Source organism: Heloderma suspectum, chromosome 7 (assembly GCF_057233095.1).
Source record: "Heloderma suspectum isolate Gila_16-S chromosome 7, 16-S_ref, whole genome shotgun sequence".
NCBI classification, from domain to species: Eukaryota; Metazoa; Chordata; class Lepidosauria; order Squamata; family Helodermatidae; genus Heloderma; species Heloderma suspectum.
Genome location: NC_139464.1, coordinates 125,518,066 through 125,534,227, shown reverse-complemented (window position 1 = coordinate 125,534,227; position 16,162 = coordinate 125,518,066). Strand labels below are relative to the sequence as shown.

Below are 16,162 nucleotides of genomic sequence, written 5' to 3'. Positions count from 1 at the left end.
CTCCTCCCCATATCCAGCTTTCTTTTTGCCTCTTTCACTCCCTGTCTTTCTCCACCATACCCTGTCTTTTTCCTTTTTAGCCACATATACATTGAGGCGGCATGAGGTAGTCGTGACTGACCAGAAAAGGGATCTTAGGGTTGTAGGATAGCTTGATAAAAAAAATATTGAACCAGTGATCTGTTTCGCACATTCCACTGCGACTTATTGTAGGTGTTTGTAGGGTGGCTTAGTGTGATGTCCAAACTCAGAGCCATTTTTCTGTTTGCAAAAAACAACCCACCCTGCGAACCCATGGCTTGTAGTAGGGTTGTTTAGGGTGGCTGGTTCTCAGAGTGGTTTGTTGTGATGGCCGAACCCAGCAGGGCAATTTTATCACAGGTTGTCAGGAAGAGCTAGAGAGCCACCCCGTAAGAGCAGCAAAACCCCCTGCTGCTCCTCGCAATCCCACTAGTGCCACCACCATTCTCTCATCCCCTCCACCTCAAAATGGATTTTTAATTCCCCCCCCATATAAATCTTGATGAAAGAACACCAGACAGTGTCCCAAATGTGTTTGCAATTTTTTTGGTCCTGTGCAAATGCACAGGAGTGAATGTCTACTGCGAGGAATTTTGCATAAATTTCCCTTCAGTTTTATTGCCTTGCCTTGAAATTTGCACAATTTCCCCCTCAGTTTGACTGCTCTGCCTTGAAATTTGTGTATGTTTGTTTAGCAATCCCACTCACTGCTCTGTGACCCTCATGTACATCTGGCAGCTAGCAATGGAGACCAGTGGAAGGAAGCGTCAAGCATGAAAGGGGTAGGGGGTGGGCAAAAGTGATGGCCTGTCCTGGCTGATGGACGCACGAGAGAAGGCACTTTAGGGCGGGTGTTATTACTTGCAAAACGTGAAGCAGCTTTTTTTAAAAAAAGGTGTTCACTAGCAAGAAAAGCAAAGTGGAGGATGGAATTCCTTCCCAACCATCTGCTCCCATCGGTAGTACATGCCCTGGTCTCCTCTCGTTTAGACTACTGTAATGTGCTCTACGTGGGGTTACCCTTGAAGACGGTTCGGAAGCTGCAGCTGGTACAGAACGCGGCGGGCGGCTCGCCTGATTAAAGGCATTCGCCGGCGAGATCACATCACTCCAGTGCTGAAGGAGTTGCACCAGTTACCAGCTGTTTTCCGGGCCAAATTCAAGGTGTTGGTTTGGACCTTTAAAACCCTATATGGTTCCAGCCCAGCCTATCTTAAGGAGCGCCTCCAGCAGCACCAGACAGGCCGCTTAACAAGATCAGCCTCGGATGGCCTTCTCTCTGTCCCATCAGCCAGGACAGCTAGACTGGTGGGGACGAGGGAGAGGGCCTTTTCTGTGGCGGCCCCCACTCTGTGGAACTCCCTCCCTAGGGAACTCCGTCATGTCCCCTCTTTAATGAGCTTCCGTCATGCATTAAAAACATGGTTGTTCAGGCAGGCATTTGGGGTGGGTTAGGGTATTTTAGGAAAAGTTTTTATTGTAGAATTTTATTGTTTTAAACTGTTTTTATTGTATGTTGTACATCGCCCAGAGTGGCTGGGTGACCAGCCAGATGGGCAATTAATAAATTTAATAATAAAAACAATAAAAAAATAAAATTGACAAGGAGATTGACAAGAGGGGTTATCGGTATGCATGGCTAAATAGTGAAGTTTGCAAACACGTCCCTGCGTTTGTATGGGCTCAGAAACTTAAATCCCTCTGGCAATCTGATGCAGTGGGGGGAGTTTCTCTCATGAGCCAGCAACCCCAGCAGACCAGTTGCAGGCAGGGTGCTGACGCAGGAATGACGAAACAAAGACTTCTGCTGCAAAGGCCCTTGGGATACGTGCCAGCAGCAACCAGGATGACTGAGAGGGACTGAGGGAGAAATAAGCCTTGGGAAGCCACGAAGCAGGCAATTGTCTGACAGGAGTAACAGACAAGCCCAGCAGGATTATTCCCAGGGTGTCTTAGCATGATGTGTAAACTTGCCCAGTGTGTGGCAGCTGTGAAAAAGGTAAATTCCATGTTGGGGATCATGAATCATGTTGGGGACACGAATCACAAATAGCGCTGCCAATATCATAATGCCTTTATGCCGCAACCACAAATACTGTGTACAGTTCTAGTCAACAAACCTCAAAAATGATATTATATAGCTGGAGAAGATACAAAAAAAGACAACCAAAAATGATCAATGTGGTGGAGCAACTCTTGTAAGAGGAAAGCTTACACTGTTCATGGCTTTTTGACTGTGGAAAAAAGTGCGTAAGGGGAGGACATATAAAATAATGGATGGTGTGGAGAAAGTGGATAAGTTCTTCCCGCCTTATAATAATAAAACTCAGGGCCATTCAATGAAGTTGATTTCTGGGAGATTAAGAACATAAGAAGAACCCTGCTGGATCAGACCAAGGGTCCATCCAGACAACCATTCTGTTCACACCGTGGCCAACCAGCTGCCCACAGGAAAGCCACAAGCAGAACATGAGTGCAACAGCACCCTCCCACCCATGTTCCCCAGCAACAGGCATACTGCCTCTGATCCTGGAGGTAGCATATAACTTCTGATACTGGAGATAATACCTAGCCATCATGACTTGTAGCCACTGATAGCCTCCTCCATGAATTTGTCTAATCCCTTTTTACAGCCATCCTAATTGTTAGCCATCACTACATCTTATGGTAGTGAATTCCATAGTGTAACTCTGTGCTGTGTGAAGAAGCCCTTCCTTTTGTCTGTCCTGAATCTCCCACCAATGCACTGTATAGGATTCAGGACAGACAAAAAGAAGTACTTCTTCACACAGCGCATAATTAAACTGTGGAATTTTCTGCTGCAAGATGTAATGACGTCAACCATCTTCCATTTTTCCACTTGTGGCAAGCCAACAGTTGAAACTGAATGCAATAAACATGTCTCAGTCATGGAAAGGACATGCCAATTACTACAATGCAAACCTTTACTAGGCTCTTGGGATCCTGATCCCCTTCACTTGGGTGCAAAGCCCTATATTTAAGAGGGGATCACATATATGGGATTTATTGATTTCTACAGGAAGTGGGACATTATAACATTTTTGTATTATAGAAATCTGCTTCCTAATTCAGTGGCCCAGGTTTCCACAGAAAACCTACAAATCCTTGCTCATTGGGAATAACTTTCCATTTACTGAATCCAACAGTTTGCCATTATTTAAGCTGGAATCATGTGTGTGTGTTTTAAATAAGTTTGCACTAGTCAGAATCAAATATCCAGATATCAGTAATTACCCCTGTGTTTGGGAAGGTTCCCCTCTGGAACAAAAGATTATATAATATCTACTGGGATCCATCCTAGACAGTAAAACCCCGTTAACAAATACATTACCGTGAGAGCGTTGGTAAATATTTAATTAACAGATTTTTTAAAAAATGTTTGTCAAATGCACCTATGAAATGCTGAATGAGAACCTTACAAGGCCCTTTTAACATCTGCTCACACGTTGCTAGCCGATGCAACCCATAAACGTCTATATATATCAAGGCAAAAAGCTCTGTGTCTTCCTTAATCACTCTGCTCAATAAAAGCCTGGGAAACCAGATGCCTGTTGCAAGATGATTCCATTTGGTGAGTCAAGCCACCTGGTTGGAAGTTTAAAGTGTTGTGAAATGAACACAGCTAAACCAAACGATGGGAGGATAAAGCTGGTAACTGGATACTAGGTGGAAACGTGAAGGGATTAAGGGAAAAACAAATGGCCCCAGTAATACAATTGCAACAGAAAACTCTGAACATGAGACCATTCAACTGATAAGTTAGTGGGGGTAGGATGGAGAGGTGAAGAAAGAAAAGGGGGGATTTTCTTTTAGCGGATAGTTGACGATACATTTTGAAGTCTGGGAATTTTAAGGGTATGATATATTAAGTACTGCTTCCATGCAAATGACAATACTTATTAGACTGAGGCCAAACACAAGAGAAAACCTAAAAATTACCCCTTACAAAAGTATGCATTTAGAAAGATTACAAATTTGGAGTTTTGTGTGTTTTTTAATGAAAGAATAGAACTGCTACAGTAGGGGTGGGCACCCTTTTTCTGTTGAGAGCCACATTCCCTTGCAGCTAATCTTTCTGCTGAAGCCCGAAATGGATGGGTCACCCCTTTTCTCTTTCTGCCTCCCCTTCCTCTTTCTCCCTCTTGCTTCCTGTCCAGCGGGCTATGAGGGGAGGGACAGATGGCTCTTGCGAGAGGTCTGAACTGATGGCATGCAGAAGGCAGCTTTTGAAATTTGTTTGAGGGCCACAGGTTGCCCATCCCTGCCCTAGAGGTATGTTTGCTATAATAGAACGATGGAAGGACAACTTAAGGAGAAAATATTGATGGATAACATTGTACTAGGAAAGGGATGTTCTATAAAATAAAAGCTATGCTATGGAGCAGCACTCTATTTTTTAAAAAGATTTTAATTCATTAATGGTACTGTGAGTTTTTATTTATTGGAGTTTTTATTGTCTGCTGCACTACTGTTTTATTGTTTTGTAATATTTGTATTTTTTACTTTTTTGTATGCTGCTCTGGGAATGCTAATTGATGATTGAAGGGTAAGCTATACAATTTAGAAATAAAGAAGGCTGCTATCCTACCCTACACCCTTACCTGGGAGTAAGTCCCACTGAATACAGTGGGGCTTTCTTCTGAGTAGACATGCATAGGATTTTACTGTCCAAATACTTACTGCTGAAGTAATTCAAAAAGCGCTTTTTGAGTGACCAAGCTGCTTATTGTGCTTTCTCTCTGTAATCCTTATAACAACCCCGTGTATTTTTGCATTCTGAGGCAACTTAATCTTTCCACTGGTATTCCCTACATGGAAAATACACACTGGATAAGCCCCTTGGTCTCCCTTTGTTCTTAGGATAATGGAGCTAGCAATGACTCCTCTCACATATATGAAAAAATGTTGCAGAAGTACTCAGAAAGGACCAAGGAGAAGACAGATCTTCTTCCTATTCCAGGGCATGGGGAGGCCACACTCTAGTGTTGGGTGGGGCTGAGGGCAAAAGGGGTGGGGCAAAAATACCAGCCTATTGTAGTTTGAAGCTCTGACTGTCAGTCAATAAGCCTTAGGAGAGGCATTTTGACCTTTCAGAATGGGGGAAAAGCTGCACAAAAGCTGGGAAGCCACCTAATGATCAGTGGTTGGTCAGGGAAAGGGGGCATGGCCATTTGGGGAACCCCAAGAGGGCAGACTTGGCCCTCGGGCCTGAGTTTCCCCACTCCTGTTCTAAAGCATCAGTTGAGGACCAGAATATTGTCATGCAGGACCTGATTAGCAAATTGATGGGAGGAAACGGTGGGGGTGGGAATATACCCATGGAGGACCATGGTTAGACCTTGAAAAGAAGATGTCTGCTTCCATTTCATTTACAAGCTTGACACTGATCATGTTAAAAAGCCTTCGTTATGTCTGGGTCATGGAAAACTGTGTGTCATGGAAATGTTAGGGGAGGGACTGTAGCTCAGTGGCAGAACTCATGTTTTGTGTGCAAAAAGACACATCTCCAGGGAGATCAGGGAGAGGCTCCTGTCTGAAACCCTGGAGTGCCGTTGCCAGTCAGTGTGAACAACGCGCTAGAGGGACCCCTGGCCTGACTCATTATAAGGCGCTTCCTAGGTCCCCCCACGCCTTCTCCCCATCATCTGGTTTTCTGTGTGGAGGAAATGTTTTTGTATGGGCGCGCATTCAGCAATGTGAGACCTGCAGTCCAAAGTCATACAGCTCAGACAGAGATTTACCACTGCAGCAAGAACTAGGCCTATGATTCACTGTTCAAAACTGAGCATGTCAAAAGTGGCTTCTCTTCTTCAAAAACAGTGGACGGAGTACAGTATGAAAACATTTCAACATGATATCCCTTAATTTGCAAGCTGAAGATAATTTAAACAGCTGATTAGCTACAAGCTTACCCCAAGGATGGTGCCATTGAAAACACAGCCACTTACAGGTTCTGCAAGAGAAATTGCCTGTCCATTAGTATCCGTGCCTTTGAGACAACTAGAGGACTTTAAATATCACACGCTCTGAACCTGGAAGGCTTTATACCAGAAGCTCTCTGGTGAGGTTAATCCTAGTTTATATATCATGGCTGCTGCACTTGACAAAATTATTTTGCTTTTCTCCTCAGAAGCTCCCCTCCTCCTCCTCCAATTCTTGCTTCCCATTTAGAAGCACCATCACATTTACCTGGCAAGTTGTAGATTTTGTATATCCTCCTGTTAATTATAACTTCCCCATTCTCCTTGCCTTCTGGGCTGCTCAAACTAAACTGGTGTTTCATTTAGCCTAGAGAGAGACAAGAGTTGTGAAGGAGTTCAAGGTGGCATTATCAAGCCATTGTTGCATTTGGTATGCACACTCATTTTTCTGTCCCACTATTGCCCCTGGTGCAGCAAGTTTTGCAGGCGTTTGCAGTGCTTCAAAAACCTGCAAGACCAAGAACTCTGTTAGTTCTTGTTTTATATTTATGTTGACAAAACATTGAAAGATCTGCAAAGTTAAAATGCTTTTAAAAAAAAACAAAACCTACAAGAGAGAAGAGTGGGACAGGAAAAAATTACTATGCTGCTGCTCATCATGAGCAACAGGGGCTTCATCATGCCACTAACTCTCTTCAAAACTAGTGTATGTTTTGCATTTCAGCACCGGCCGGCCTACAGGTCAGGCATGCACAATCCACAGGTCTTATGCAGCCCTTCCTCCATACTGATGAAATTACGACCAATTTGGTCCCATTTTTACTCTAAGGATGCTCTAGGATTCAGCACTTAAAGGGCCTGCTTCTGGGAGGACGGTCTAGGAACCAGCACTCACAGGGCCTGCGACTGTTGGAGCCCAGAACATCTTCTATGACTGGGATCCCCAACAGGGTTTCCAAGGGTGCAGGTGCATCCTCAAATCATTTAATTGCACCCTCGTGGTGATTTCTATGTATACAAGGCATGTCTGCTAACTTCCTGGTTGCTCCATATTTTTAAGTCTGTGGACCTGGTTTCTCTATAATTTTAATTCTATATACCTCAGCTTGCCATTTTGACATGCCCTCTTGCTCTCTGATTGGCCAAAGTAATAGGTTACAAACTGGTGCCCTTACTCCCATTCTGTGCTAGGAGTGGGCATGAGTGGTGGGTGGCTGTGTTGGAAGGGTAAGATAAGTGTTCCCCTTAAATGCAAACCAGCAGTACAGGAGGGACCAAGTGGGCTGGAGTCTTTTCCATCTGAGAGGGGAGCACAGGCAAAGGCATGGTATTTCCTGCCTGCTTGTTTACCCTCCTATCTGCATTTGGGGGGGGGGTATGGGGGATGGTGCTTGGTCTCCAACCCATTATTTTTTTGTGTTAGGAGGTACGATGCTTGCCCTCTGTGCCCTTATTTATTTAAAACCTTTCTATCCCTTCCCTATATCATTAAGATCTCAGGGAGGCATACAGATAAAATCAATTTAAACAGTATAAAACAATAAATAATTTAAACACCTAAAACATATTAAACTATTAAACAAGCTAAAACCAGTTAAAATCTAAAACAATAAAAACAGTTAAAACAATGTGCTAGGGAATGCATTTAGCCCTCAAAGGCTTTGGTAAAAACCCAGGTTTTTACTTGGCACCGAAATGAGACCAATGTCCACGCCAATCGGGACTCCAAGGGGAGAGCATTCCACACCCAGGGTGCCACAGCAGAGAAGGCCCTCTCCCATGTCCCACCATAGTGTATGTCTCATACTGGTGGGACACAGGGGAGGGCCCATCCAACAGATCTCAATTCTCAGGCAGGCATATATAGGGAGAGGTGCTCCCTCAAATATTGAGGTCCCAAGCCGCTTAAGGCTTTAAATGTCATCACCAAAACCTTGAATTCTGACCAGAAACATATTTATTTTATTTGTTTAAAACATCAGCCTTGTTCGCCCTGATGGGCGATCTTTATCGAGAGAAGGACGGGGGAGTGCAACCCTGTTAATTCTGCTTGAACTCTCATTGGCTTTTGATACCATTGATCATGGCATCCTCCTGGATCAACTCCATGGGATGGGTATCAGGGGCACTGTGCTACAGTGGTTCTGGTCCTACCTGCAGGGCCGATTTCAGAGAGTAACGTTGGGTAACCATTCCTCGGCCCCTTGGCAATCATGCTGTGGGGCTCCGTAGGGTACCATCTTGTCCGCAATGTTATTTGACTTCTATATGAAGCTACTGGATTTGGAGCCCAGTGCCCTCAGTACGCTGATGACACACAGCTTTGTCTCCCTGTGACATCTGAATCAGGAAAGGCTGTGCAAGTCCTGGACCAGTGCCTGAACTCAGTAATGGGCTGGATGAGGGTCAGTAAGCAGAAACTGAATCCTGGCAAGATAGAAGCCCTGTGGGCAAGTGGTTCCCGAGCCTGTGCTGGATGGGGTTGCACTCCCTCTGAGAGATCAGGTCCGTGGTCTGCGGGTAGTCCTAGATCCATCACTGTTGCTGGAGGCCCAAGTGGCCACGGCAGCTCAGAATGCCTTTTACCAGCTTTGGCTGGTTCGCTAACTACAGCCTCTCGGGACAGGGATAGCTTGGCCACAGTGGTCCAGTTTCTAGTAACCTCAGAACTGTTTTACTGTGATGCAATCTACGTGGGGATAACTTTAAGGCTGCTCTGGAAGCTGGAGCTAGTGCAGAACACAGCAGCTTGGCTGTTGTCGGGAGCTGCCTCTTTTCAGCATGCAACTGCTTTGCTGAAAGAACTGCACTGGCTCCCTATTTGCTACTGGGCCAGGTTTAAGGTTTTGGTACTAGTGTATAAAGCCCTAAACAACTTGGGACCAGGATACCCATAAAAGCACTTTCTCCTCTACCAATCTGCCTGGTCACTGAAGTCATAGGAGGGCATGCTTCTGATGGTTCCACATGGACCTATGGCCCAACTGGAGTTCACCAGGAGAAGAGCCTTAAGTGTCATGGCCCCCTTTCCTTGGAGCTCCCTGCCACTGGAGTTCAGGCAGTCACCAACACTGTGTTGTTTCTGGCACCTCCTGAAAACAGCACTGTTCCAGGAGGCATTCCTTAACTGACAAGCCATGGTTTTTATTGGCATTATGTTTTTAAAAAGAACATTTATAATATGATGTTTTAATCTTTTTATTATTTTACTATTTTACCTTTTATGTTCAGCGCTCCAAAATCTGTTTTAGATGTGGAGCAGTGTACAAATATTGTAAATAATTAAATAAATGTGCACCCCTGCTATAGGGGCAAGTGACATTTAGGGAATGTCACCCCTGCTATAGGGGCAAGTGATATTCAAGATCTACATTCACCTGTGAACTTCAAAATAGAGGGAATTATGACAGAACTATTCTCTATACATTCATCTAATTCTTTTAAAAGAGTTATCTAAACAAGTGGCCATCACAAGAACCTGTGGTGGTGAACAGCATAAGACAGTTTGACATCCAAAAAGGAGAGGTAGGCAAAAAATGCACATGAGTGTTGACAGAGGAGATAAATTGTGAAGGGGAGCAAGGCTAAAAGGGAAAAGAACATAAACAGTGGCACCAGTATAGCCTTGATGTCACAAAAAAAGAAAATGTTGAAGACAAACTGTTGAATGATCTTCCCATGCCAAAAGCTTCAGACTTAAATTTGACAGCAGACTGATTTTTCACAAACGTCTCATAAGAAATGCACAATTAATGAACAACTGGTACAGAAATGTAATCTCTTCCATTTTTGAGGGGCCATTACCACAAAGGCACGAAGGACAGCAGCCTGACTTCCGATCGCAGTGCAGCTCTGTTCCGAATGGGCAATTCGGAGGCTCCATCTGTGTGCATGAGACATTCTTTGTCTGAATGAAGACTTCCTCGTTGACCTGGACACATTCTCTGATGATGCATGGGTTTGAGGGGGATTGCCACTCGGAGCCAACCTATGAATGAAAGACAGCAAAAGGGTTACGTGGAATGAAGGTTTTTAAGTGGTGCAGGAAGAACACACTCCTTGGCAGCTTTCTCCACACCAGTGCTGCAGTGCAGGAGAGCAATGTCCTATCCTGCTTTCCAAACTGGAGTTCTGCTCACTCCATCAAGACGAGAAAGTGGATAGCAATGACTTCATTAAACCACTGCACCAACTAGAGTAGTATTAATATCTCCATGCCCCAGAACTCTTAAAGCAACAGGGGTGGCAAGAGATATATTAACACACACACACCCAACTCCCTAAATTAAAACAAACAAACTCTGATAACCAGATGAGACTTCTCCAAGGACTATGGTTATATCTATAATAGCCTTTACCAGCAATATCCATTGTTCAGTTAACCTTGCCGGCCATAGTTAAAAGTGGGGTAATTTTTCATATTTTTATACACTGATGGGTGGGTAAATGGCAGGTAAGTCTCCTAAAAGAGCCGTGGTTGGATTTATTGGCTGCCCAGAATAGGGCTGAAGACAAAACAGTGCAATCCTGTCCTTCCTTAAGGAAGGATTTTGATACTGCAGGATTTTTTTTTTAATCAATTTCAATTACCTAATTTGGAGAAGTAAAATGCAAAGCCTGTGAACATGCTTAGTGTTTAGTGTACTAAACCCCATGCAAGATATTTCTCCATCTAATTAAATCAAATTAACCCGTCAAATCAAATTTTTGCACATCATAAGGTTCTCATTTTAATTTCACCTATAAAAGAGAGGCAACTAATGAGTTCAGTCATCTTTAGTGTCAGTATTCTCAACAATCAAAAAGTGCTATATAAATGTGATAAGATGAGTTAGATCTGTTCCTCTTCCATCCAAGGAAACCCAGGTTGCCACGTCAGTCTTCCATCAACACCAGGTCCTGCTAAGGCTAAATGCTAGGTCAGAGCATGAGAAAATAGCTACCATCCTGGATGAGAGTGCCAGCATGGCTTGCATCACCAAAAGCTGTCTTGTTGGTCTCTCTCAGTTATGGCCAGGTGGCTTCTCAGTGAAACATCAGTATGACCCAGTGGAGTTCCTGTGGTCTGTCAGAGGTTTATATTCCTCACCTTTTTGCAGAATCTCAATTGTGTTTGTATGTGGGCAGATAATCCCAAGACTAGGGATTTTTTTACTATACCATTTGCCTTGCTGCCTAACAAACGTACGAGTCTGCTACCTACTATTACGTTTTCCCAGAGCTTGACAGGTGGCGGACGCAGGAATCCTGTGCCGCCTACCAAACCCTTTGCAAAGAAGGGAGAACGAAGGGTTGGCGGGCAACTCCTGCCTCCGCCGCCTGCCAAGCCTTCGTGGTCCCCTCCCTTGCAAGGAAGGAGACGGTGAAGGCTCAGCAGGTGGCAGAGGCAGGAGTCGCTCCTCGCCTGCAGCTTTGTGTGAATGGGATGTTGGAGAATTCTGCCACAGACCCCAGTGAGGCCAGATTCTTTAGAATCCAGCCCCCCGGAGTCCATGGTGGAATGGAGCAATCCCCACCACCACCCCACCACCCCAGGGAATCCCCCTGGGGCGGAGCCTACCTGGCTCCAACGGCGGCTCCGGGTCGTCTTCCGGCTGCTGCCGCCTGCTGGGCTGTGGCTGCTAAAGGCGGCTGTTATGCCAGCCACCATTTGCATCCCTGCCAAGCCGTGATAGGCTACCTAAGTATCTACGTAGCCTATCACGGCAAAAGGCAGGGACGCAAATGGCGGCCAGCGTAGCTCTGTACTGGAACGCTCTGTACCGCAGTGTTTGAACTATGGAGCCCTGCAGGATTCCGTCTTGTTCCCTGCAGGATTCCGTCTTGTTCCCCATGTTGTTTGACTGGTTGTATTGTTTCATCATGTTGTATTTTATGGTTTTGATTTTTGATTTAGTTCTGATTTTTGTGAACCACCCAGAGAGCGTTGGCTGTCCATTTGTGCTTAATTATGTATTGTAATATTTTAGATTGCTTTTATTGATTCTTGAGGTTACTAAAGCTGGAAGGTAGAAAGCAAATTTTATATAAATAAAATGGAGAATAGGGCAGTTAATCAAATGCTAAACTGCAGACAAATGCAATAGTTATGGGCATGGTCCAGCCAGAGTTAATATTTTAAAGCCCTATTGTTTTCAGTGAGAGAGTTAAATATACAACTGACTCCATTGCATTGAACCCAGTACGGCATCATATAGTCGCTGAGGGCGGTCTTGAGAGCCACCTATTCCAGCCACCTGCTGGATGGCTCATCTCATGCCATGCCCACAATTTGTGAGGATCCTTTCTAGATGAAAACATACTCGCTTTGCAGGAAGCTGCAACGCAGAAGAAGGTATCATTACTGGAGCGAAACACGTTGTTTATTTCTGAAACTCTTAACTGGAATATCCAATACGACGTATAATTTGGAATGCAACAACTGCAATTCAGCATGAAATAAGCCAGACAACATATAAAAGCCAGCAACAAAAATACAACTAAAACATTTAAAATCAGCAACCCCATTCTGAAATAGTCTTACTGTGTTGCAGTTTTTTGGTAAAAGGGAAAGTAAAAGGGACAGATGGAAGAGCCACCGTTATTGCTTGGGGAAGGAAATTCAGCAGGGGCCTGTTTCGTTCTCGCGCAGTTCTCCCTCCAGGTAAATGAGGAAATCACTGGTGCCGACGTTGGTACCGAACTGATATATGTAGTTAATGCTTTGATGTTTCTTTTCCCACCCAATCTTCAAAAAGACAAAACAACAGCAATGCTGTATCTATGCCTCCCATACAGGAAGGAAAAGTAGACACTTGTCAGTCCTTCGAAACTGTGACTTACTTCATGCCAGCGGACAGCATCTCCATCTCCCCGAGACCAAGGTGATGTCTCCTCACACATAGTCTTGAGACATTTCCCACAGCATGACCCTTCTTTGTTAATGTATTGATGTCCCTAAGGGGGAGGGGGAATGGAAAACACATGAGATTGTACAACTTCCCACTGATGATAGAGATTTTTTTTTTTAAGGGTAAAAGTTAGAAATTAATTACCCATGCACTGGCTGCAAGGAATAATGGCCTTGCAACACAGCAAAGAAGCATTCTGCAAGAGACAATAATAAAGTATCTGGAGCAAATGGCATAAACACCCGATGGCTACCCTTCTGCAGTTCTGTTTCTTGGCATCTGGCACATAATTAGTATTCCTGAAAATTCCTCCTGTTTTCTTTATTAGAAAACACAGCTGTAAACTCACTGTGAGCTGTTTTTCCCTGGGCCAGTCTAAACGGAAACGCTTTGTGAAGCGATCTGGGCAAAATCTGCACCTTCACAGAGGCGAATTCGTTCTTTCCACGGTGCACGCAGTGCTGTATTCCCCCGCGTCTGCGGTGCACTGGAGCGCCTCAGGCGGGGGCGAGTCCGCCGCAAGGAGAAATGACTGCCGGCCGTTGCGCAGGTGCGGGGCAGCCGATGAGCGAAGGCTCGCTCCCCCTCCCCCGCGTGTTCAACGAAGTGCAGCGGAGGACTTGCTCACGAGTAGGCATTCGTGACCCCCCCCCCCAGCTGCACATATGCACTTGTGAGGCAAGCAGGCAGCTGCCGCCGCCCAGGCACAGAGCAGAATGCGCAGGAGTGCAAGAGCCACTGAGAGCAGACAGCAGAGAGCGCGGAGCTGGCGAGGAGGGAGAGCGACGGGCGCGCTGTCTTTGATGCATATTGACTGCCCAATCCACAGCCCCCCCGCCCCCCCACAGGCTCCATGAAGTGCTTCTGAGTACACGTTCATGAAAATCGTCCGCCCTGGCATCCCCCCTTTCTTAGATATGCAGCTTTGAATCAACAGGCGTCCACCGCTTCTCAGCTGAGCTCCTTCGAGCACAGCTTCAAAACAGCAGGGCTGGCAAAGTGGAGCTGAAGGCGATGAGTTACTTCGGGGTAGACATGTTTACCCCTCTGCTCTCCCCATGCCCCCGCCCCATGCTCCGTTCCCTTCCACCAATCGGCACCGCTCCCACCAGCCCGCGCTGAAGCCAGCTGAGGCCACACGGACTCCCGAACAGCACTGAAGCCGCTGTGACAGGAAAAACTGACACAGAATGAGTTTTGGAAAAAAACAGATTTAAGGCAAGAAATGCTGGGCGAGCTACGGAGAGCAGCGTGCGCCATCTGACACTGTTGATTTGGGGGTGGAGTAGAACCAGAGTAAAAGCCCCATCTAGATGGGGCCCCTGACTTCCCCCTACAAGCTCCAATAGGTATGGGTGAGCCGCAGGCTCCCTGTTGATAGCCCTAACTTTCAAAATTTTCAAAAAGAACCAAGTCCCCCCCTTGACTCCTCCTCCTGCCAGATCAAGAAGAAACCACTCCAACGGGAGACAAAAGAACAACCCAAATCAGAGCCCGATTCCCTGCTCCCTGTGCACAGTCGAGGGAACCAGACCCACCAGGAGACAGAGACTACTACAGACCTTAACCGTGAATAAGAAACATAGATAGCAGCAAAGGTGACGATCAAGACTAAAAACAGAGCATAAGACATGCATGAAATGGAACATATCCACCGAAGTGGAACAGTATTCACAATCCCTACCAGCCACCCTATAGTAACAGATGGGCAGGATCGAAGCTACTCAATCAGCTCATGGTATAACAGCTGTGTTTTCCCCTGACTTCTCCCTGCAAGCTCCAATAGGTATGGGGCATGCCAAAGCTACAGCAAATACGGGTGGGAAAGAGATAACCCAATCCAGGCAGGTACAGCAATGGCCGCAAGACCTAGAGATAACAGCCTGGAGAACGGTTCAGCCAAAGGCCACCTCTGCACCAGCCCACTCCTGGATACTGCAGTGGGAAACGAAGCCCAGGTGGCTGCTCTACACACCTCCTCCCAGGATGCCTGAGACTGAAGGGCCCATGAAGGGCAGTGGCCGCCCCTCTGCTAGAGTGAGCCACCACACGTGTGGGCGGAGAGAGTTGCAAGGACTCCTGAGCTTCTGCTTTGCAGGCCTTGATCCATTGGGAGATAGTGGATGCTGAGGCTCGTCTACCTGTCTTATTGCACCCCCAAAAAACAAACAGAGCCTGGTCTATTCTAAAGGGTCTGGTCCTGTTAATGTAGACTTACCCTACGTAGGTGTAGGGAATGCCAAGCTTTATTGGCCAGAAGTTGTGGGTTAGGAAAGAATGAAGGCAGAAGAGGTACTGGGGGCTGAAAAGCAGGATTTGTTAGTGGTGGGTGCCCCATCCTCCTCTGGTGTGCCCTCTTGAGCTAGACCCATCTCCCATGACACCTTGGCAATCATACACGGAAGAAAGGCCCATGCAAAGAGAAGGTGCTGGGATTCAGGGGACATTTCTGTTTCTGAGCAAGGGAGTTCTCCTTCCTCAGCCGAAAAGGAGTTGTCCTCTTGGGCTTCCATTCTTGGTAGTTTAGCTGGAACCTCAAGATGTTTGGATTTAGAGGGCCAATTGCCCTTCTTTGGGGCGGCCATTTCACCCACCTGGTCGATACTAGGTTCCTGGGGAGCAGGCGGCTGAGCTGCACTCTGTGATCAGAATGCCCAGAATTGGGACAGCAGCCACGCCCACATGTCCTGCCTCTCCGTCTCCTCTCTGAGTTGAGCCTGTTCAACTTCTGAGAGGTTTGGAGAGAGAGGAACAAAAGTGTGAGTCAGTGCCTGGCTCTATAGCTGAGAGGCCCTGATCCCTGGTGCAGTGGGCCAATGGTGGTGTGCCTCCTAAGAAAACAGGGAAACCCCAGCAAGTGGGGGGGGCTCCTCTTGCGAGGGGGAGCTTCCACAGTGAAGAACTCTTAAGCCCCAATCTGAAATATATATAAACTCCTTACACACACACACACACACACACACTCCCTCCTTTCAATCTTCCTCATATATATATAAAAATTGGGGGAGGGAGAAGAAAGGGGGCATGGGCCCAATAGACAAGGCGGGCTCTCACAAGACTTGATTGTGGAGAAGTAGTTCCAGGCTTGGGTAAACTCACCCTGGAGTGTGTTGGGAGGTCTCTCTCCTCCCACTAGTCGCTGTTTAAGAAAAGGAACATGCAAAAAGTGCTTGGTGCCCTGCAGTGCGGGGGGGAATCAGTGGGCTGCCCTGCTGAGCGGTAAGGGTTCCCCCACCCCTTCCTACCAGCACCAGCAATCTCCACCTCACTGAGGCAGAGACAGGCCAGGGAGAAACGGCTGCCTGTGCG

General features: G+C 46.3%; 1 protein-coding gene across 1 annotated transcript in view; it reads right to left on the bottom strand.

Moving 5' to 3' along the window:
* The window catches only part of VWF (von Willebrand factor), a 273,421-nt gene that overhangs the window by 26,972 nt on the left and 230,287 nt on the right, over positions 1 to 16,162 (bottom strand). Inside the window, exons 44-46 of the mRNA XM_084811394.1 lie at positions 12,786 to 12,899; positions 9,768 to 9,951; positions 5,955 to 5,995 (exon numbers count right to left, since the gene is read on the bottom strand). Coding sequence (XP_084667520.1) covers positions 5,955 to 5,995; positions 9,768 to 9,951; positions 12,786 to 12,899 — 339 coding nt within the window. The remainder of the gene's footprint in view (positions 1 to 5,954; positions 5,996 to 9,767; positions 9,952 to 12,785; positions 12,900 to 16,162) is intronic.